General features: G+C 43.9%; 1 protein-coding gene across 2 annotated transcripts; it reads right to left on the bottom strand.

Annotated features, from left to right (window-relative positions):
* Window positions 1-260: 260 nt before the first annotated feature.
* On the bottom strand, window positions 261-23,533 carry SCARB2 (scavenger receptor class B member 2). 2 transcript variants are annotated; one of them, XM_030021829.2, is made up of 13 exons: window positions 23,313-23,533; window positions 16,455-16,612; window positions 12,447-12,594; window positions 10,770-10,958; window positions 9,893-9,984; window positions 9,043-9,162; window positions 7,931-8,109; window positions 7,260-7,378; window positions 5,252-5,325; window positions 3,728-3,779; window positions 2,919-3,077; window positions 2,709-2,779; window positions 261-1,333 (listed from the first exon to the last, which is right to left on the bottom strand). In XM_030021829.2, exons 1-12 carry the CDS (start codon window positions 23,427-23,429, stop codon window positions 2,750-2,752), a joined length of 1,437 nt encoding a protein of 478 aa, XP_029877689.1. In that variant the 5' UTR covers window positions 23,430-23,533; the 3' UTR covers window positions 261-1,333; window positions 2,709-2,749. The 2 variants fall into 2 exon arrangements, with proteins under 2 accessions (XP_029877689.1, XP_029877678.1); XM_030021818.2 differs by lacking the exon at window positions 2,709-2,779.
* Window positions 23,534-23,571: the final 38 nt, after the last annotated feature.

Raw genomic sequence — 23,571 nt, 5'->3', positions numbered from 1 at the left:
AGGCGAATGTCCTGCCGGCATCTTCGTCGTGGGTGGAGGTTTAGGATACCAGCTCTGGCCTTCTGCTGAGGCAAATGCATGGAAGAAGCAAAGCTGCAACTGCAACACTGCAAGGACCCGGGGCTGTGCCAGGTGCTTTTAGCTAATATAGTTAATAAATAATTGCAGGCACCATGAAACTTCCTGGTTGGAACTGGCTTCAGATGAAGAAAACCGTTGAACAAATCACCAGCTAGGAAAAATAACCCAAACCAAAACAATGCAAAAACCATTGCCTCTATTTAGAAGACAATAATACATTTTTAAAATATGTTTCGCTATCTAGATCTAATGGAAATACTTCTCAGTGAGAATATTCTTTTAATTAGGGAAAAAAATACTTCTGTGATTTTTAAAACAAGATTCCACTTGACAAATAAAAAAAGTGTGATGACTTCTCAGGGCCCTATACATACCTTAACATGGAGGTGTGCTTTTATCCTAAACAGCAAATGTAACTGCCAAGTCTGCATTCACATTAGACCACACAGCTGATAACTGTGACACAAATACCAGGGGAAAAAGAACACCATTTTTGTACCCTCTACCATCAAGAACAATGTTGTGTTGTGTTTTCTATTTTAAGTTGAAGGAAAAACCCAAAACCTTAAGGATAAATGCATCGCTAACATGCAACGGGATCCTGTGCAGAGTTAGAACAGTTAAGAAGTCTGTACGGAAAAGCATTTCACTCAGTGTTTTGGATTAGTTGTACAAATCAGTTTTGTGAAAGGACCAATGACATTAATAATAAACAGTCAGTGCATACTGGTAATAAGTAGCGCGCAACACTTTACAGAAAAGACAATACTAGGCCTACAGCAAAATAGTCCGTTGTTCCTGGGCGATACAGGAGCCTGCTCTCTTTCTAGAAGGGTACTTTGCAGCCCACACTCCTAAGGCCATTTGCAAGTCTTACCCGTGTCATTTCTGTAATGAATCAGGCCATTTTATTTTCGCTGATATAGTGGTTATGATCGTCTATGGCTGTCAGTGCAGGTACAAAGAGAGTGCGGGGTTGAGAAAAGCAGGATCTCAAGCAGTTTTAAAATGTAGTTTTAAAGTTGTAACTTAGCTGGTAAGAAAAGTCTCCTCCCTTGATGACAGTGCAGATTCTCTTCCATCTCTATACCACAAAAAGTTATACTTGACACGATCGTTTCTCCACAGTGGACAACACTGGGTAGTGGTAGTTGGTATTAAGTCAGCTCTAAGAGTTTATTCTCCAAGCTCACATGTTAAAGAAAATCTACTAAGACGTCCTGATAAGTGGGGACCTTTCATCTTCGGTACTCTGAAAGAAAAAAATCGCAACACAGCAAAGTTTAGTGTGGCACATTAGAGTGCTTCCACGGTGGGAAAGCTGGATCGCTGAGATTCCAAACAGGAAAGGAAAAAGCTCTTGGCTCCTACTTCTAAGTACAATTTCCTGCAACAGAGACAGCACTGCACCAAAAAAAGCGCCAGAGGGTGGACGGTGGCTTGGGCAGGGACCTCGGGCTCACTGGAGCACCTTACAGATGATGGCAGGCCATAACCACCCTGGTGGGAGGGAGAATCAGAAGGAGAGCTATAACTAGCCGAATTACTTTTGTTTGCAGGAAAAGCAACAAAAGCAATGTAGAGAAAACATGGAATTTAGGTGTCCCTTTGTCGTTTTAATCCCTATGCAGTGTTCAGGAACATCGAAGAGAGCTGGTATGAAGCTATACATGTAGGGTGGGGCACGAAAGCCTGGGACAGGATCCTCAGGCAATGGGATGGTTTTGACTCTCTAGCTGAGCCTGCCAATGACACAGGCAGGCTCAAGAGCTCAAAGCAAAAAGCACCAGTCTCTCTTGAAAAGGAGCCTGAAGTACAGTCCTGAGAGCATCTGCTCGTGAAACGCTTCCTGGGTACGCAGAGAGAAAATCAAGAATGAAGCCGAGAGAGCCAAAGATCAGCTGCTCAAAGCCACTGCTCGAGGAAAGGAGGCTGCAGACCTCGCCGCCGAAGAGCCGCCACTGCTGCCACTACCGTCACACCTCTAGTCCCACCAGAGATGTGACGGCAGCGGGACCCACTGACCCAGATGGGTCCCACTGACTAAGACAAAGCATACGCACGGTGTGGCTGGGTGCTCTGGAGGTAGGCGTGAGGGCGCTTTCTCACACTGTTAGGAAGTATTTAGGAAACGTCACACAAGCAAGACCACACACTAAGACCACAGCAACTACAAGGAGGAAACAGCCTACTAGAGTACCCAGTCTATTTCTCTAACCAAAGGATCCACAGTTTGTCCCACCTGAACCCGACTGCCTTGCCTATCAGGGTGAAATTTTGGCATCAGCTTTCAACATGGCTAGCAATGTTAAGGCCAGCATGTCATTTTGTGACAGAACTTTTCATAAATAGACATAGAAAATAGTACTGTCTGGATAAAACTTCTGCATGCTGTTGTCTGTAAAATTCATCTGGTTTTGGTCATAAATATTCTGAAAAATAATCAAGTGGCACAACGCAATTGTTTCTACTGAGAACATTGTCAGATTGTCGCTGACGGAATCTGTCCATCACATATGGTGGACTTTTACGTCTTATCCTTCAGGGTCCTCTAGACAGGCTGATTTTTTTTTTTTTTTACTACTGTTGGCAAAGGAATCAGGCACAGAAGATACAACCTGCCTTACCGTGTTTCTTATATAAGCTCCATTCTTTTGCTTTGGTGCATTTATTCTGAGTCTATTAAAACTTCCCCTCCCTAGAAAGGTCATTTTAAACAAAAACAACATATAAAAATGTTTGTGTGCAGAAAGACACAGAACAGGTAAAATCAATTAAAAGAAAATCAAATACAGGCAGACGTACAGTAAGCAAGGTCAAATTCAAATGCTGCTTACCTCTTCACTTATTCCCCGGGACCTGCACACGAGCACAATAAAAACAATCCCAAAAACAATTCCTAGAGCCATGATTACGAAGGGGATTCCAGTTACAACACTGGCTTCCAGCAGGACGTGCTTGAGTTTGCTGGCAGATACTTCATCAATCAGAACACTCTGGAGCAGGGAGAAATGAAGAGAAAAAAAAGATTTATTTCTGTTCTTCTTTGTATTAGACCGCTTTACTTTTGTGAAGGGTAGGGAAACAACACTCCCACAACTCTCCACCTCTGCTTCATTGGTTCTCGATATACTTTTCCTCTAAGAATTCTTAGCTCTCCTTGCGTGGCCAGAGGGATCATCTAGTTTGCATTTCAAAAGAAAGTAGTGATTTTTAACTCTCAGTTTAGGAATGGAATAATATAGGCCTGGAATAATGGTGTATGTCATTTAATCTAGTCCCCTAGAGTCTTCCCTGAATCCAATTAACTCAGTGATCCAACTACAGCACAGGAATATTCACAAAAGATGACTCAAAAAAAGATGTGATCTTGTGAACTCCCGCCTTCTCATCTGAGCAGCCCTTTTTCTCACGGCCAATACCTCTGAAATTAAAAGGACTGTCTGACTGAGAGCGTTTTGCAGGGCTGAACTTCGTACTATGGTCAACAAGCAGCAGGAGGATGTTAGTTAAGAAACAACAACAGCTTCCTACCTATCACTGTATAAAACAAAACCAGCATTTTCTTTTCTGGTTAGCTCAAAGACAGTATTTTTACAAGCATAAACATACCACAGTGCTGCAAAGAAATAACAAAAATATTTACCTCGTTTATATACATCACTGGGAAAATTAGTGTTCGGATGTTGCCTGTTTCACTGTGTAAAAAAAAACCAATAAAAAATTATGGTTTTGCAACTTTTCAACTTGAGGGTTCTGAAGACAGATTATAATAGAACAATGAATGCAGAAAATGTCCCTAAAAAACCTCTGGGCTGTTCCTTTTTATTGTTGATTTTCACCTCCCTACTGGAGTAGAACAATCTCAATCTCCATGATGAATAATAAATTCTGTTTTGGGAGCAATAGCGTATTTTGGGACTTGGTAGAGAGAGGAAGAGAGGGATCCATAAGAGGCTCATTAATAACCGACTGAATGACAGATTTGTGCCAGTCAGCAGGAATGCTAAGCTAAGCTGATGTTGAAGGTTACTCATATTTGTAAAACACAGAAACTATTGTCCAAGCAACATGCGCACAACAGCACCCCCGACATTTGGCGCACATGAAATAACAGCTTACTCCTAAGTTCTGTTAATGTAACAGCTCCTGGGCACTAGAAAACAAGGCGGTGCTATTCTGAAGAAACATCACTGACTCTCCCAAGAGGATCAGGGAGATAAAATACTTCTTTTTTAGTTATAATACATAGCAAAGCTGTGCCAATAAACGTCAGCTCAGAAGCTGAATGGGAAGAATAACTATCACACAGCACTGGTGACAAATAAATCAACATGTCAGAAAGACACAAGATGAAGGGAACAGTATTTCTGCACAACTGAGCTGCAGTTTGGGGACATCCCCCTCAAACTGGAAGACCCAGAAAACCAGGCAGGATCCACTTGCAACAAAGAAGAAAAGGGGCATTTTACTCACATGTTACTTGGGATGGGACACCGGTCTCATTTGCAGGGTTGTACTGACTGCCAAAGTTGCAGTATAAAGATTTCTCTTTATCATATCAATGCAGTCACAGGCAAGGTACTTCCGTCCAACTGATCAAATGAGCCTCCCCTCCTGAGTTTTAGATAGGACTTGCCTATTGTTGTGAGACACACCACTAGGTCTATTTTTTGGGCTTGTCAGGGAAAGGCATGGGCAGCCCTGTCTGGGGTCAGGCCATCGCACTTGGTTTTCATGTGACCACTGCTGAGAAATGATGGTAACTCCAATATTTTCGTCTCCTAAAAGCTGTGAAGAGTAGCATGGCATGTCCTCACTGCAGTGAGTAGCCACTCTCCGAGTTCTAGCTGCACTCCACTGTGGCAGACCCTCGCTCGGAGCAAACAAACCAGTGTGATATGACTGATGCCACCACAAGCATCACATGGAACCTGTCCATAACATCTTGCTTTTCTTGAATACTGTCTTACTCTGCAGATGGAACTGCAAAATCTACTTGACCTATGAGAAGAGAGGATACTGCCACTCGTAGTTGAGATTTGACCGGATTCCTCTCTCCCTTTTACTTGCTCTCTCCAACCAATATTCCATCTGAACACTGCAGACAAATTCATTTTGAGTATCAAATCAGATCTGAGATATCAACCCCGCAGCAGAGAACACTTACAAAAATTCAGGTAATTTTCTGACGTGAACATTGATCTGCATCCTCTTGGCTCCTTGCAGGACAAGCCCTGTCAGCTGAGGAATAGAAGAAATCAGAGTGTCAAAAAAAAAAGAAAAAAAAGAGTAAATGTGAAATAATAGGAACTGGGAGAATATAACCTAATATTTACACTGGTGTGGACTTGACAAGACAAGACAAGACCTACTTAGGGTTATTATTTATTTCCCTTCACCAAGACACTCTTGTAACTCATACCTACATTCCAGTCTGCCTCTTAATTAAGGCAATGTGAAGAGGCTGCAACAGAGATAAGGGTGCCATCGTGCTGTGCTGTGCAAACTTACAATTACGCTACAGAGATATCCCCTTTATTCCAGATCCAGCTGTAGTTTTGGAAAAGGCTACACCTACAGCTCTTTGTTCTGGTTTCTGAGTACTGTTGCAGAGACTGCAATCTCAGCCACAAGACAAACCTTTCTTTCTAAAGGGTGAAAAACAGATACTGACACAGTCAATCGCAGCGTACGGCCAGAGAGACAATGAGCGTGAAACACTTCTCACAGTAATGCCACCACTACAGTAAGAGTTCCAATTGGATGCACAGGAATATTTTCCTCATTCAAGCAGCAAAATTTAGTCTGGAGAGTGAGTGGGAGGAGGGAGACGCAGAGCTCATTTTATGGTAGTACAAAAAAGGCCAGGTAAGTAGGAGCACGGTAACAGGAAGAACCTGGCACCAAACCAGATACCAAGCAGCATATGCACTAGACCTTAAGAGAGGAACTATGCAATTTCCTCCTGCTTTAGCTACACATAACAGCTTGATGAGTCAGAGTACTCTGTTTCTGTAAACTAGGCAGGTCATGGTTTTGCTCTTTCTCTCGACCTGCATTCCCTACGTGTGGATGTAGAGATCAGTGTTGCACTGGTTTTAGCTGGGATAGAATTAATTTTCTTCATAGTAGCTGGTATCGGGCTATGTTTTGGAACTGTGATGAAAACAGTGTTGATAACACAGGGATGTTTTAGTTATCGCTGAACAGCGCTTACACAGCCTTACGGCCTTTTCTGTTTCTCACACTGCCCTGCCAGTGAGTAGGCAGGGGGTGGGCAAGAAGCTGGGAGGGGACACAGACAGGACAGCTGACCCAAACCAGGCAAAGGGATATCCCATACCTTATGACATCATGCTCAGCGATGAAAAACCGGGGGAGAAGTTTGCCAGGGCTGCTGTTGCTTGAGGACTGGCTGGTGGTGACCAACTGGCATTTTTTTGCATCATTTCTTTTTCTTGGTTTTGTTTCTCTCTCTTTTTTTTTTTTAAACTTATTGAAGCGTCTTTATCTCAGCCTGAGTTTTCTCACTTTTACCCTTCTGATTATCTCCCCCATCCTGCTTGGCGGGGAGTGAGTGAGCAGCTGTGTGGTGCTCAGCTGCTTACCGGGGTTAAACCACAAGTATAAAACCATGGACCATCAGTTGCAAGCTCCCTTTATTTCTGACATTTCACGGTGAGAATACCAACAACTCTGTAAACTACCATGGAAGACATAATCACCACGCTTCTGCATCTCTCCGCTTGTGGCCCCATGGTATCTAAACTGAGTCCAACATTCACTGAATTTTGATTTACTCTCTTGGTCCACATACCTAGCTTCTTCAGCTTGGGGAAAACACAGCCAAGATAACACTCAAATGGTTGGGATGACAGGGTGAACAGGAAAAGTAGCCTCATCTGCTTCTAAGAAATATTTTAACCCCTTCATCTCAACATTACCCGTCTGATGGCATCTCTAATTGCACAGGGACAATGGGAAAAGAATTTTAATTCTTGCTATCCAGCAAAGTTTGCTCTATACAAGCAAACACAAATAGATCAGTTCCACATAAACTAGTACAGCTTCCTTGAGGTCAATGGGACTATGTCAATACACACCATCCAAGAAGGTGACCTAAACCCACGAGCTTGGATTCACCTGTATAACTCTTTAAAAAAGGCTGCACTTACAGGATTGATGTCCAGAAATGTCTCATGATACTCCTTTTTTGGATGCATGCCCTCTATGTCCTCTACAAACTTTTGATCTGCTTGGTAAAAATGTGGAGCTGATAGAAATATTGGAGCACCTAGAACGTGAAAACATAGAAAGTCACCACCTAAAAAAGGCAGACCAGGATGCGAGGAAGTCTTTGAGGACCTCAAAATTCTTCCCACTGTGCTATTTACAGTGAAAGGAAAAGGCCATTCTGGAGCTACCGAATCAATACTCTGACTCCCTGTCTTCGGAACAAGCCAAATTTTCTCTTGTGCAGCATCAGCACAGCTTCATGCCTCAAGCTTGCATGCTGGTCTTTTGCACTGTTTTCATTCAACTACTCAGATGTGACAGCTACCTGGAATAGAGCAGAGGATAAATGCCCAAGCTGTGGATCCTGGTACTTCCTTCTGATTCCTTGATTGAAATCACTGCTGGAGCAGACAGCATCTCACAGGAACATTGCCACCGATCACTACTGCAGTTTTACAACCAACCAATCACTTGTTGGTGACCGATTTCACTGAGCACAGTCATACCTCTACAGGCCTCACCAAACTGCCCTCATATATTTCAGATAGAAAGGAGAAATATGTTCCCTACTGATGTCCTTCCAGTCTGCTTCCACCGCCTGGTAACATACCTTGCTTGCAGATGCTGACGTTGAGGACACCAGTGCCAGGGCAGTTTCCTGGTGGCACACAGAATCCAGCATTGTCTGGGTTAACCGTCGTGTTGGCAAACACCATAGCAGAGGGCACAAAGCGGTAGGTTGGGATGCCTGCAACAGTTCTTGAGCTGTCATACACCAGGTAAAGAGATCTGCAAGGAAGAAAAGCCAGACCCAGATTTGTTAGTCTTGAGCACACACCGACACCTGCTGCAGATGTCTCTTTGCTGATGCCTGTGTATCAACTTATGTTTACAATAAGCTAGAGGTTTGGTTTAAGCCCATTCCAATGATCTTCTGTATTAAATTTAATAGGCTTTTGATCAGCAAATATGCATCTTGTCATTCTGCTGCTGCACAAAATAGATGATCCTGTGCCAGCTGTGCTGCTCCAGGGACACCGACGCCTGCCTTCAGCATTTCAGGGTCTCACTCTGTTGCTACTGCGTGTTGTATGAGACAGTGCTGGTACACGCTACCGAGAAGGACAAGGAAAGGAACACAGTCGTGGAAAGCAGAACAATTTGGCAAGTCCTGAATTTAGTGTAACACGCATCTGTATTGATTTAGATAGAGAATTTCAGATAGGTTTTGTTCTTCACACACAGGGAAATGGGCAAGGGAGGAGACAAGGTGGAACCTAAGGAAGGAAACACCAAGATTTCCTGCATCTTCATGCATTTCAAACAGCATTATGTCAAGTCATGAATCTCTGAAGAGGGCAATCTGGGTTCTCTAAAAAAGCAGGGCACAGAGGAAGAGTTTGGAGGAAGGAAGCTTCAGGCAAGGTTCATATAAACCCTTCCATTCCCCTCATTACTAGCCATGCAAGGCAGTCCAGTCTGTCTTTCCAGTCATCTACCATATTTTCACTTTATTTGGAAGTAGCACATCCTTAACTTGATGCAGACTGGGTTTTTTTTGGTGTAACTCTCTCATCCTCCATACCATGAACAAATGCAGAACACTCATACTGTTCAATAAAAACACGTGAGGAAAAACACCAGCCTAATAACGTGAAACCCCAAGAAGAATGGACGTAAATGCTCTGCTTTAAAGTCTGAGCGACATTTTCTTCTCCTTACCTGCAGAAATCAGAAGAAAAGATATAAATGTTCTCATCTTTGCTAATCAGCGGGTGAAAGGATGTCCCATCTGTTCCATTGATCATGTTACACGTCTCTGTTGTCCACCAGCTCAGTGACCTGAAGAAAACGAAGCAAAGAGAGCAGGGGTTAAAAGATCTTTGAGCAGTGGTCAGGCGATGCCAGCTCATGGTCTAAGCAAATGAGAATCAGACCTGTACAGTGCTAAGTCCTCTTGCCTCATACCCGCTAACAAAAAAGGGTACTAAAATGGGTTTAAATTGCACCTACAGTTTATTTAAACTGGCGCCAGGCAAGCAAGAATAAGTCTGCAAGAGATCCTCCCGTATATGTAATTGCTGGCAGATGTTTTGTTTAATGGGAGAGAGATGCTTTAGGTAGTTCATCTTTAGCTTCTTTGTAACACACGCTGCTCCCTGAAGCAGTGTTAGATACCCAGGCACAGGGTGTCCCAGCCTTGGCTCCGGGTACAGAGCAGCAAGGAAGGGTGGCGTCTGGGAACACTGGCTGTTGAGATGCGGGAATAGCGTCCCCACAGGTGGCTGGGATGGGTGTCCTAGAGGAGGGACTGGACTGCCAAGGAGCAGTCACGGGTTCAGAGGTGAATATTCACAGCAGTCTGCTCTGTAAGGGCCAGGGCCTGTCTTCCTTTCGTAGTTACATGACACATCCCAAAATACTGGGGGGCTGGTCTGAAGCTACAGCTGCTAAGAGCCACCACCACTATCAGAATAAAAGGACTCTTTTTTTTGTAAACACTGCTTATGTTCATCCAAAATGTGAAAAGGGGCAGATTTTGACAGACGCAACACCACACTGAAAAACTTACTCTTTTCCTTTCCATTCCACAATCCTTGAGAAGTTAAGGTAGTTCGTTTCCCCACTTAGGAAAACATATTCTCCATCATCGGTTCCATTCATCTGCAAACAGATACGTGAGTTTTTAATCACTCCACTCATTCTGTAACACCTGGTTGGTAACTACAACGGGGTGGCAGGAGTTTAAGCTGTCATCACTTTCAAATCCACCCTAGGAGTGATGGAGTCCCCCTGAGGTAAATGCAATTCATTAAACTCTACCTTGAATATAAATGAGGTGGAAGTGACTGGGCTAGATTCTTACACCTCCCAAGTGAAGGAAATATAACATTAGATTTACCTTTTTTTTCCTTTGAAATTTGCCACTGAAAAAAACAGCCCTTAGCAAAAAAATAAACCCACAGAAAATAACCTGAGCACTGCAGCTGATCTCCAGGAAACAAGGAGTCCCCACAGCCCAAAACAATGTGCAACCAGAAACACTGTGGAAGCCAGTAATGGCTCCAGCACAGAAATAACATGCAATTTCAATCAATTACTAAAGAAACTGCTCAGGAAATTTTTCTAATAGTTTGCACAACTGGACCCACAAAGCCCCTGCTATTCAAGCGAGCACAGACAATAGCGGTGTGGTTTACAGCCACATTTGGGAAGTTTATCCATACCTGATAAAGGGAAGTGAGATAAAACACTCACAGCTGTGCTACCAGCCAGTGCCTAGATACAGCAAAACGGAAAAGGGAACATCCTTTTGCTACTCCCGCAGCCTACCTCGTGGCCTCAGTCCAGGCACATCCTTCTCAACTGGCTGGCGATGTCAGTCCAAACTCTGTAGCAATGACATCATTCCCCATCTAAAGCATCAGAAAGTCTTGCATACCAGTTACCTTATTAAAGAAACCAAATACTGGATCGATCTCAGGATGCAAAAGATGAATGGTTGACAGGAGCCTGTCTTTGTAGCCCCACAGTAATTCATGCACGGTGCGAACTGTAAACAGGGATTCTTGGTACAGAAGCAGCAGCACCTCTGTGGCAAACTGAAGAGGGGTTGACCTGGTCCACTCCATCGCAGTCTGCCAGGGGATTGGAATAAGAGAGCAATGGTCAGGTTTACTGTAAAATAAATAATACCAGCTGCATACAAACACAGACACATTTCAGCATTGCACATGTTTCAACTGTTGTTTTCAGTTTCATTATTTCCACTCGCGGCAAGTAATGTGCTGGCTAACAGGTTCTTCAGCTTTTCTCCCACAGGGACCTGCCCTTGCAGATTCCCATTCAGCCTGGCACTGGCACACAACCAGCTCAGTTCCATGCCATTAACCGCCATAGTCTTTAAGAATGGATTTTAAGTGAAATGTGCAAAACAGCTTTATAAACAGCCTGAATTTCACAAGTATATTATTGCTGGAGACATGCTTTGAATTTCACTCTTAGGAAGTTATGGTTTACACTTTTAAAAGCCATTTTTAAAAAATAGCCATTTCTCCAAAATGCAAACAATACCAAAATATATTTCCTTTCAAGCTCACAAGTGATTTTACAACACGTCTTTAAAAAGGCAAAAACAAAAGAAAGGAATATTCCTTGCTCGAACCAACCTGTAGTTCTTCTAGTACTGCCTGTTACAGTACATCACAGTCAAACATCTGAACAAGAGATAATTCTTACCACCACTCAAACGCCTGGGAGGAATTGTGAATACAGTGACTGTATTGTTTGCAACTTTCAGTAAGCTGAGTCCTATCTATTACTATAGACGGTACATTTACGTATTCATTCATAAAATCAGATGAGACATTTTTGGAAATGCTGGAGAAAAGGTAGAAATTAATGTACCCTGTAACTGAAGTCAATTAAACTACTATGGGGGGTAAAGGCTTAGTTACACAACCAACAAGTATTTTAGTACAGTCTAATTTCCTTTGGAAGGTATGACAGCTTTAGATCTGCTTGTTCTCCTACTATCCCTCTGTGAGATCAAAAGTAATTGTCTGCCTCTGATCACCAAAATGAGACTTTTTTTGCAGAGTACTTTCACCTAACACAGTTTGGGGGGTGCATGTTTTAACTTTAATTTCATTCGGAGAGTACCTTTTTATTCAGCTGTATCTGAAACTCCTCTGCTATAATTTTTTTTTTTTTTTTCAGTTTGAGATGCAGACTTGGAGGCAATTTTGACAAAAAAACCTGCAAGCATTCCAATCTTTCTCATTCAAAATCAGAGCTTCTCCTATGCATTTCACCTCTCTAATTGCCTAGTTTCACTTACTCATGGAAACCCAACAAGCCTGATTTCTGCTCATCTCTGAAGTGTGTGTCAGCTCTCAGCGCAAGGGTGAGGCACTAATACTCCAGAGGCGTATGGCGAGGGACAAACATAATAAAAAAACCCCACAACAGTCCAAACCAAAACTGAATGGAGTATCTGCCCTGGACATAAACTGCCTCTCTCGTTCTTCAATCACATTTATCTACCACAAAGGGAGAGACAGTATGAAGCAACAAGCTGCTAGTTATAAAGGATGATTTCCAAGCAGAAATTAAAGAGAACTCACCACTGCAGGAATATTAACTGTTCTAATCAGGTCCACTTCAGGATCTCCAACTGACTTCTGAGGTTCAAATACATACGTCTTTGGATTCAGAGCAGATACTTTGGTACCATTGTCCAAAAACTGAACGTGCACTCTTGGCCTGTATTCTCTGAAAAACAAGAGAGTTTGTTCTCTAAGCAAGTTAAACGAGTACACATAACGTTAATTGCAATTAACTTCTGGCTATTCTACTGCTTTGAGCACATAAAGGGGGGGATTTTCAGTTCCTTGGGAGCAGATTCATTTTTGCTACTGCTGCTGTCAGCAACCGAACTGCCCTTTGTGTCAGTGTAAGCTGAATCAGACCTCACAGGGTGCTTCCAAAAATGCCACCACACATGTTAATTGTGCTTTACATTTTTGCCTCGTTTTTAAAAACCTCCAAGGAAAGATAACAATTTCAGACAGTACAGAAGGATTTAGAGGCACTATATACAGGACTGCTCTTGAAGTACAATTTGAAAATGAAACTTTTGCCTCTTTGCTGCAGACAAAATTCACTCTCAAGCAGAACAACATGTAGGCTTCATGTAAGTCTCATTAACCTGACCTAAGAACCTACCAGAATCTTTCTGCTGGCTTCAAAGTACTTTGCACTAGGAATTCTGGGCTTACATGTGACACAACCGCAGAACAAGCATCATTTTAGCTCTTTTCCTTTAATTCTCAGGCAGGAATCCTGGACGTGACAGAAATTCGACTGAACTACTCACGGCCTGGGAGGTTGCTTCTGTCACTGCCTAAGCACTCAGACAAGTAGCATAAAACTCAGGATTGCTGACAAACAAGTGCAATTGGCAAGAAACATCAAATGCTGCCTGCTGGCCTGATGAGTATGTCAGATCTTAATTACTCTGAAACACTTGTCATAACCATAATTCAGTCTGTTGCCACTACCATTTCACAAACAACAAACATACAGTTCTGCAAAACTGGCTGGCTCAGGCTCAAAATGAGCTCTACATGAGTCTTCGGCAAACCTGAAAAGGGAAATGGCAGGTTGCCTGCTCATGGCATGATGATCCTTTTGGCATACACATGAAGTGAAATGCACTGTATTTCATAAGTCTACATTCACTCAAGAGTTTGTTGACTTTTACATTGCTTTGCTTCCTGTGTAAATTTTAAGTCCCAAGATGTGAAGGTCAATTATACTGCAAGACCCTGTGCTATGATGTTTCTCATTCATTTCAGATCCTAGATCCTATCCTGGCTGTACTAGATCCACCAGTGCAGCTTAATGACAGGCTGTATTACTCTGGCTCAGTCTTTCAAATTGAAAGCAAACTGCAAAGGCCCATGAAACTATTCTTGTCAGAAACCAAACATTTCCCATCTTCCTTATACAAATAGCTTATCTACCACTCTTCAGCATCCCCTACCACCTAGGAACATTTTGGTCTGGCAACACTTCCAGCCTGATTTGGCAAGAGTCTCTTGTACAGCAATCTACTTTATACCCTAGGACTTGAACTGAGGGGATGGAAATGGACAGTTGTGAAGTGCCTTCCCTAAAAATAGGCCAGAGTTAACCTGAGAAGCCTCTCCAACTCTAAAAGGGCCAGAGAGGAAAATAATACTCCCTGATTAGGGATACGGGTAGGAGGATCTCAGATGTTAAAAGCAAAAAGCTGTAAATGTGTGCAAGACCAGACAATATTCAAGTGTTCTTTGGGACTCAGCAGGCTTGGGCAGATAAGTCCCTTGCACTTTATAATTAATTATTTTATATGCTGCAAATTCAACTTCCAGGATTGAAAAACACAAGCACTACTACATTTTTGTTACAGACTCTAAGTCTGCGTTCACTGGGTTTACAATGTGTGCTGGTCAAAACTATGAATTGCAGGAAGAATATGCAGGAAGAGATTGTATTTAGCCATCGCACCTCCTCTCTGTTCCTCACTAGATTATTTTTCTCTGCTTGTCTGGGCCAGTTCACTTCCAGCCTTTCTCCCCAATACCCTGTTTTATAAAAACATTGAGCCATGCACTTCATTTCAGGGCATTTTAGGTGTTCTGCCACATGCTAAACCTAAATGGGTCTTTAATGCTTTGCTGCATGGGGCCTGTGAGACAAACTTGGTATTTATTCCCTGGCTCGAGCATGCGGTATGTCTGCAACATCCCTCCCTTCTCCCTCTCCTCCCACATGCCTCCTCTCTTTCCCCACCCACCGCTGACAGTCTGGTACAGTCGGCAGCGATAGCTAGGCAAGGATTAAAGAATCTGCTGGAAAAGAGCACTCCACTTGCTAACTTTCCTCTTTCTTCTATCAGACAGGGCACAGCACAGCGGAATCCTGTTCAGACATGTCAAAATGAGGCTAACCAAACAAGCCGGAAGCAACTGAAACACGCAGCGCTGGAACGCGCAGCCTCCCTCCCTCGCACCGCAATAAACAATTCGGGGAGAGCCTGCATCGCCTGACCCGTTCACAGCCAGCCTGTGGTGCGTTGCAGGGGAAGGCTCTCCCAGAGAGCCACAAACCGGCAGCTCAGGCTGGGCCTCCCCTCGGGCACAGCCCAACCCAGCCAGCGACACCGCCAGCCCTGTCCATCCCACTGAACTCTTCCATGGATAAGGTGCAGCTCAACAAACAGGGCTGTGCGTGACACCCAGAAGACACTCGGAGCTAAGAAAAGGGAAAAAAAGAACATAGCAAAGGGGACTGAGTACCAGGGTGCAGAACAGCATGGGCCTATGTGGTTTCATGTAGCTTTGTTACACCCAGAGCTGGCCCTATTTATCTTCCTGATGGAGAGAATGCACTGCTGACTAATTATCAGCATTACACTACAGAGACCTGAAGAAAAGCTTGGGAACTTGAAAGCTTGTGTATCTTTTCTCCAGCTCTACTGGTTTATCTAATACAAGGTATTCTGCCAAGTACCACATGTAGTTTGCCAAGGCTAAACAGACACAGTACTGAAATACAGAGGAGACAGGGGAAAAGATGGATGGCAGAGGGTGAAGCAAAGCTGAGGTGTGGGAGGAAAGAAACAGAAAGGCAAGACATACTGCAGAGACCAAGGCTACCACAAAGGCTCTCCCTTTTATTCTATAGTATTTTTTCAAGTACTAACAACCAGATTCTGATAATTTTGCAGCTTAGGTAAAGACAACGTCTTCTGGCACTGAACCAGTGCCTGGTCTGAATAAGTGTGTGTGACCAGAAGTGAGACTGACGATGAGAAATCGATGTCGTAATGCCTCCTGCCACAGGACTGCTCCTGGTTTCCACTGCTGCATGCCGCAGAGCAGAATGAAGCTCTGAAGGAAAACTCATTTGTAAGGTGACTTTAAAATCTCTCCATGTGCAGCAGACTCCGACTGTTCAGTGTGGAGCCATACGATGCAGAGGGAGCGTTCAGAAGGCTGGATAAGCTCCAATACTGCATGTGGCCTTAGTAAGTCCGGCTGTCTGTAAAAATGGTAGATATGTCTGAACCTAAGTAGTTTTTATCGTGAGGGCTGGCTGAAGAAGATCCCTTTAGTACCACTCTCTAACTGGTTTTCTGGCCACATTTTTACCGATGCGAATTGTGCAACTTCAACTAGGAACTAATTTCTGAGTGAACACATGAATCACGCTTTTATGCAACACTCCTCTCCTCAGACTCTCAAACATCACCCAACTGTTTTTCCTCTCATAAGACAGTAGGCCAGGGTGCAAACAACTTCCTCTGTGTTCAGCAGCTGAGGAACAGCAGCACACAAGCAAAATCTTGCCCAAAATCTGATAGAAGTCACTGGCTTAATCTGAAACTGATTGCAGGTTCTCTGAGTGTCAGTCTAGTTGTACTGCCTGGGTGGTGTATGACCATGCTCCCTTGAATAAACTTTTACTCACACATTAACAGCTAGGTTTTCTCTTAGAATGGAATCCCAAGCATTCTGGACCCCACTTTTTGGCTTCCACACATACCACAGGTTTAGTGAGAAGTGAAAATAGTGAAATGGTCCTACCGGTACGTGTATGGCCCTATTTCCTCTACGAGAGGAGTATCACCTTGAAGCACTTCTAAAGGATTTGTCACATTAAAAAAGTAGAACTGCATGTAGACTGGTGGAGGAGGATCCTCCCAGGCTTCAAAGGTTTCTGTGCCATTTTTCAGTACTGTTCCCTGAAACAAGAGAAAGACAGGTTAGCTGTTAACAATAGATGCTGTATGATGTTTATAGGAAAGAGAGGAATTCTATGCCCTCAGAACAAGCACAGGCAATAGAATTCGAGACCCCAATTCTACAAATGCTTACAGATATGTTTTACTTTGAAGCATCTCACTAAATATCAACAAGATCAGACACATGCTACAATGGCTCACAGGCTAGGGGCATACATTTATAGGGTTTGTTGTTCCACTTCTTCCCACAAACACTTCTGTGATCCTTCGGCATTTCCTGTGTCAGCAAAACCTAACCTGGTGTAAGATACCACGAAACATGCCAACATTACATATAAAAGTGGAACTCAACAGTGGGAGGCCATGAAGTCCTAAGAGAGACCTCTCAGGAGGAACAAGGCCAGAAAAGAAGCTTAGATTCCTTGTGTTTGTGATTTCTTTGCCTAAGAGTGTCAGATTCCAATACAGCTGTGAGATTCTGTCTCCAAAGCAATTAGACTTTGTTTTTCAGTGCCCTGTGAGAAAAACCTGCAAGTGACAGAAACTGCTTTCATGTAGACATACTAGGATTCATGCTGTTCTGAGGTCTCTGAATAGGGCGAAGGTTCTTTGCCCTGTCTCTTTAATTACTTTCCTACAGTAATGAGAGCACATGCATCTCCAGACCGATGGAATGCCAGTCTATTTTGTAACCAATAAAACGTGGACCTACAAAAGAAAAGCTATAAATCATTATTTTATGACGGAAGCACTTAAGTAATGAATCAGTAATTCCTTTACCTACCAGCATATACATGATATAAGGAAAGTCACAACCGTACCTGTATGTAGCTCCATTAGAAACATATAAAATAGGTTGCAATGCCTCATTTTATTACCATTCCATTTTAGAGAAAATTCACACTAACTGTAAAGGCATCACCACCACCACCACCACCAAAATCAAGACTTTTCATATAGTTATAACACTGGTACTGCTACTGTGGTAGTAAAGAGAAATTTGGCTTGCAGAGTTGAATTTCCAGGAATAAGCACAAAGAAAACTGTATCTCTGAAAACCGTATCACCTGTAGGCGGAAGAAGGGGAGGAGGGGAATAATTTGCAATTAAATGGGTCTCACCAACACTTGGTCTTTTTATTCTTTTCAGAAAACAAGTCAAATATTGTAAGTGCAGGCTCAAAAGCAGGGCAGACTGGACAGCTGCCATTTCTTGGTTACTGTTGATGGGGTCTTAACTTATCAGCCACAGTTGCCTCAGGACTCATTCTTGGCCTTCCCGCTTAAGGACCTGTTTTCTCTCCATGTAGATTTTAATTTTGAATGATTAGTTAAAGAGAAGACTGTTTCAAAGAAAAACTTATTGGCAGGAGCTTGGAATGGCAGCAGTATTGCTGAATAGCAATGAAAGCCAACCCAGCTGGTAGCACTTCGCAGTTGCAGTCTGCTTTCCTCTGAGAATTTCAAACGACGTATTCTGTGCTCACCACATAAAGTAATATATTTTAGACATGCTTCAGGAGCTTTAAGCATTTCTTTGGAACTACCAGCACCTCGTATGTACCATTTCCTACACAGCCCAATGCTTTTGAACCTGTTTTCTTGCGATCTATGCCAAGGAGGCTCATTCCTGTATTCAGACAGAGCCCTCCTGAAGTTGGCTTGTAGGATCAGGAACAGAAAATCTCCCCAAATCAGGCATACCGTTTCCACGATGCCACCATAAAGGGCTGGGAGTGAGACAGCAATATATTTAAGACACCTACAGATGAGCACGATAGTTTTTCTCCATAGGCAAATAACCACATTTCAGAGGTGGTGGTGTAGTGAACTACTGATGTCTGCCCCCTTCCCAAATTGCATAAAGCTCACATCTCTCACATGCATGAAACACAATGAGTATAAGCTTGACAAGGATGAACAGAGTAACTATTGCCTGTCTTGACCTTAACCATCCATATCTAGGAATTTGGACTGTTCCCTAACAACTACTAAGCATATTCAGGACACCCATCTATTGCTCAAATGTCTCTCATATGAGGCAACTAAAATGCGAGATTATTACTTGGTCTAAATGTGCAATGTTTAAAAGAACAAGTGCACCCTGGTCATATTCATTCCAGTTTTAGGCTCCAGTCTGTCCTTTATGACAGAGGGATCAGATTTACAATGTGCAGGGAGGCCACATCCGCTGTCCCCCTCTCCTGAGCTAGACTGAAAACAAGAAGCTCCCGAACTCAATGTAGCATCGCTAAATGTAATGTGAGTTTCTGCCACGCTCCCTCTATATACACATATGCATCAGATTACACGCAAAGAGCATTAATAAGAAGGAAATGACGGAGCTTTTCTCTGGCAGGTTGGTTTAAATACAGGCTCCTGAGATTTTGAAATCGTAAGTGATCCCCTGGGAAATGGTCTACAGAGCAAAAGGGTAGTGAAACAAAGTCATCCGGCAATTTATTTCCTGGATCTGCATGACACCGTTTGGAACTCCCACAGAAATTATGTCTATTTATAGCTCTGTACAGTGACAGCCCCAGCTGTAAACTCAGATTCACAAACTTATGAGCTGGATTCAGATAGACTCCCATGAAACTCTCAAATAACAAAATATGGTAAGCTCTTTTCTTCTATTTTTTCACCTAATGTTACATGGGGTATTTGGGTCTATCACATGGTATTATACAGCCTAGACCTGAGAGAAAAATATGAGCACCTATTTTTGAGCAAAACATATGTCCACATCCCTCAGCTGATGGCATTCGAGTTTAGCTCTGCTGACTTTCCTCCACACCAGAGTAGGATCTGATGTTACACGACTGGGATTGCTTGTTTTTTTGTCAGAGCTTGTGTTCACTACTAGGCTGGGCAAGCTGCAAGACATTAGATCTCAGGACTGCCTTTTAATCTAAAATATGTAAAAGATACAGCTCCACAGTAGTCATTGCTGCTGTACTGTATAAGGCCAGAGAACCAGACCTTTCCTCTTCCTACATTTATATGTAAGACCAAGAGGCACAACTTAAAGTATTCAGAGACCTCCAGTCAGACACTAGTCTTGCAGGCAGTAGCCTAGAGAGGCCTCAGACTCAGAGATCCTGTATCAGAGATACAACGGTGTACCTGCTGCAAGATCACAACCTAAAACCAGTGGACAATACGATCTCCTGTCTTCACTCAGAAGCACAGCAGGGGTTCTCCTTGCTAAGTGGAGTCCATACTCATTGCAAGTGTACCACAGCATCTTTCCTACTGATTTTATTCATCATGTCAGTCCTGAATTTGCAGCTGTCTCATTTGCTGGTGTTCCCTTGTCTTGACCATGCTTCACACAAAGGAAATAAAAAGCGAGCTTCCCCTCCCAAATGTAACTGTTACTGGTAGTGATGGTGGGGGTGGGAAATGGTACTGAATATTCTTGGAACCTACACAGAAGATTAAACTTCATTTTTTTTTCCCTGGAACTGCAAAATGTTCTAATTTCAAGACGTATTTTTATGTGCTCATCTATGACAGAATTTAATTGCAACTTTTTAAGACAAGTGATAGGGTAAGCTTTCAGACCAACATGAACAGACTTCTTTGACCCTGCATCTTTGGAACGGTCTGCTCAAAAGGAGCATCTCAACTGACCCTTTATCTAAGCCTCCACACTAAACTGTGCTGAGAGCTCTAGTATTTCACATTAAACAACAACAGCAAAAAAAGATCAATACATAAACTAAATCAAGGGACAAAATATCCTTCCTGGCCTTTTGTGTCCTAAACACTCCAGACAATCCAGCTCTAGAGACGGCTGACAACAAAAGTCCAGTGAAATTTCAAGGGGTTAGAAGACTAAGTGTTTTCTAAAATTGTCAGTGTAAGGTATGTGGCTTAACGAAAACACTTGAGAATTGATTGCCCAAGTTTGGAATTAGGGGCATAGATCAAAGGTTGTTATATTCATAAACTGCACGCTTATGGCGATAAAATACATAACCATATAACCAACATATTGCATAACACAAACACTGCTAGCAGCTAGGAAGGCCTTTCTCCTGTGGGCAGCTAATTTATTCTTGTTCATTACAGGGTTTATTGCCCTTATTTGATGGAGTTTCAGGTGCTAGTCCCTGACAACGAACAGATATTGGACAAGTTAGACATCTGATCTGGCATGGCACTCTAATTCACAAAAAAGCCAGTAAGACTGGCAAATAAGACAGAGAGTAAGTTGACAAGATTTGAATGTCTTCTGGGAAAGGTGCTCCCACTGTCCTTGTCACTACACATCTGCCTGCTGATTTTCAAGGCGATGTGAAGTCTGACACCGGGGTGGATTCCTCACTCTTCCCACACCCCCACCGTATCCAAGAACAGACTTCCCTTTCCCTGCCTTTGGCTGGAAGGATGCAGCACACAAATCGCCTGCTGAAAAGCCAACCCATCCTCAGTGGTTCAGAGGTCCTGGGTTTGGACACACAGCTGCTTCACCTGCTCCAATATGAAGTCTTCCACTTCAGCTGTAGTTGAGACTGCAAAGACAGCTCTTCACCCAAGTCAGCTCTGTTTCAGGACTGCTGGAAAGCTCTCAAAGGAACATGAACTACCTGTCGTAAAGGCAACCTCTTGCCCCTCCTGCAACTCCTCCAGTGACAAGGAGGTTGAGGAGGCTAAGAAGGGCCAGAGCACAGATGACATTTCCTGTCCAATGCCCCTGACTGCGGAGCAATTGGAGATCTGAAAAAGCTCGATCCTTGTCACATTTCAAAGGCAAACTGAGATTCGTCTATTTGTACAAGATTTTCTAAGCTGCACACATGGTTACACAAGAGACAGCAACTTTCCAGACTACACACAAATGAGAAAAAGCTCACGTGGGGTACAGCACATGTGGAAAACAGCCAAATCAGCAGAGCGATTGGGAGCACACTGCTTTGGGGCTGAAAGCCGTACTTCGGCAGTTTGTGCGTGTGGCTCCTGGAGAAGGCCAGGAGGGAGTCAGCAGCTAGTGCAGGGAGCAGGACGCTTGATTCTGTGCAATCCAGATGCATGCTAGCACGAGCTGAAGAGCGGTAAGCAGGAAAAGACTGAGCTCTGGAAACTTTATCCTGCATTACTGAAAGCCCTGCTGAGTGAATACCAACTTGCTCTTACATAATCAACCATTAAGGGTAAGGAGCATGTAGCTAAGAGATAATACGCGTAAGGAGGATCACGCCTAATTCCTGACAGTCCTACACTCTCCCACCAAACCATTTTTTTTTTTGGTAAGAGCATGAAATAGACTTGAAATTAGAACTTCTGCTGTGATGCAGAGGATGACAGACTCCTTTCCAAAGAGACCTAAGATCTGGGAGATGGAACTGCACATGCCTATGCAAAGCTGTACTGATTTGGCTTGGTTTGCATACAACTTTGCATACATTAACAATCACATCACTTTACACCTGGCTTTCAGACTGCCTAGAAAAGGTATGGGCTGACCATCAAATGACTTCAGGATAAACCATCCATTACCCATGCGATGCTCCAGCACGGGAGAGGCACGTACCTGAGAACAAACAATTTAGGAGTAGCTGCATGAGCAGTTCCTGAAGAGCAGCTGACACTGGCAGGCTGCACGACAGCTTACCCTATGGTAGCCTTTTTTTTTGGCTATCCCCTGAGGTTTACAGGCACACTTCAAAGTGCCACAATTTGCTTTAAGCTGACTGCCAACCTAAAATTGCACTCGCTAAACCAAAATGATTTAAGACAATACAGCTTCTATGTTAGGAAATGCTCCCTGTCAATACCCCAAAGAAAAGAACAGTACATTGGTTAGGATATCACAGGGGATCAACAGACTTTGGTCACCAGTTAGACAACAGCACTGGTCAAATCCCTTCATTTGTTAGCACTCTTGGTTTCTGTCAGCATAACAGAGAGGATGATATTCCTCAGACTAGGTAGATAAATAATTGTTCATTTATATGCTTCACAGGTATTTTAAGGGAGTTGCTAACACTAACACAGTTGACCCTTCTCACTGGACCACCGGATAAATGCAAAGAGCCAGTATGAGAGGAACAAAAGCTTAGGCAGACCACGAACGGTGAAGGGCTCTGCATTCACAACAATGCCAGGATGGGTGTCTCCAAAGTGTGCTACAAGCAGCCTTCAGCAACCGGGTGAAACGCCTCTCTGTCATCACCCAGCCTGGGGAACTACCACGTATTTCAGCCCATAGCACCTCTGGCTGTGCTTCAGAGGCAGCAGTAAATGGAGCAGCAGAACAAGCTACTGTATGAAAGCTGTAAGAAATCTATGATAGGGATGGCAAAACAGGAGCGGTGCTTTAGGTGTCCCCTGCTCACCTCATGTGCTAATGCTCTGGAGAGGGCTCCTCACTACAGCTGCTGCCCCACAGCCAGTAAAGCTGCCTCAAGAGAACTGATTTTTACTTGTTATTTACTCAGTTTTTACCGATCCCAGGCCCAGTGCAGCCCGAGCTCCATCCTGAGCCCCGGTGGTGCAGGGCAGGGGGGGGGTTCGCTACCCAGGGATGCTCCTGCCCTCGCTCAACCACAGCTGGTGCAAGGGGGGAGCCAGACAATAACACCCGCCAGCCTCCTCCCTCCCTCCCTCCCTCCCTCCCTCTCCTCCCCGGGTTATTCTGAGAGGGAATAAACCGGTCAGGAGGGATCGGGGTGGGAATCGGGCCGTGCTCTCACCTCCTTCACCTGCAGGTCCACCACCGTCTGGAAGACGTGCGCTACCAGCAAGGAGATGCTGGCGATGAGCAGCGTCATGGCCAGGACCCCCACGGTGACGAGGCACAGGGACTTCATGGCTGCTGCTGCCGCCGAGGAGGGACACAAAGCTCCGCCGCCGCCGCCGCCACCGCTGCCAGGCTCCGGGCCGGGCGCAGGGGGCGGGCGGCCGCCTCGCCCCGCCTGCCGACGGGCCGGGAGGAGCCGCCGGAGCCGCCGT

The sequence above is a fragment of the Aquila chrysaetos genome, chromosome 1 (assembly GCF_900496995.4).
Source record: "Aquila chrysaetos chrysaetos chromosome 1, bAquChr1.4, whole genome shotgun sequence".
In the NCBI taxonomy this organism is placed as follows: domain Eukaryota; kingdom Metazoa; phylum Chordata; class Aves; order Accipitriformes; family Accipitridae; genus Aquila; species Aquila chrysaetos.
The sequence above is the reverse complement of the archived record's forward strand: the minus strand, read 5'-3'. Positions and strand labels throughout refer to the sequence as shown.

Coding starts and splice junctions, on each gene's coding strand:
- SCARB2 (XM_030021818.2), bottom strand. CDS start 23,429: ATGAAGTCCCTGTGCCTCGTCACCGTGGGGGTCCTGGCCATGACGCTG. Junction 9,163..9,892: donor GTGGAATGGAAAGGAAAAGA/GTAAGTTTTTCA, acceptor CGTTTTCTTCAG/GTCACTGAGCTGGTGGACAA. Junction 1,334..2,918: donor CCCGGGGAATAAGTGAAGAG/GTAAGCAGCATT, acceptor TTTTTCTTTCAG/AGTACCGAAGATGAAAGGTC.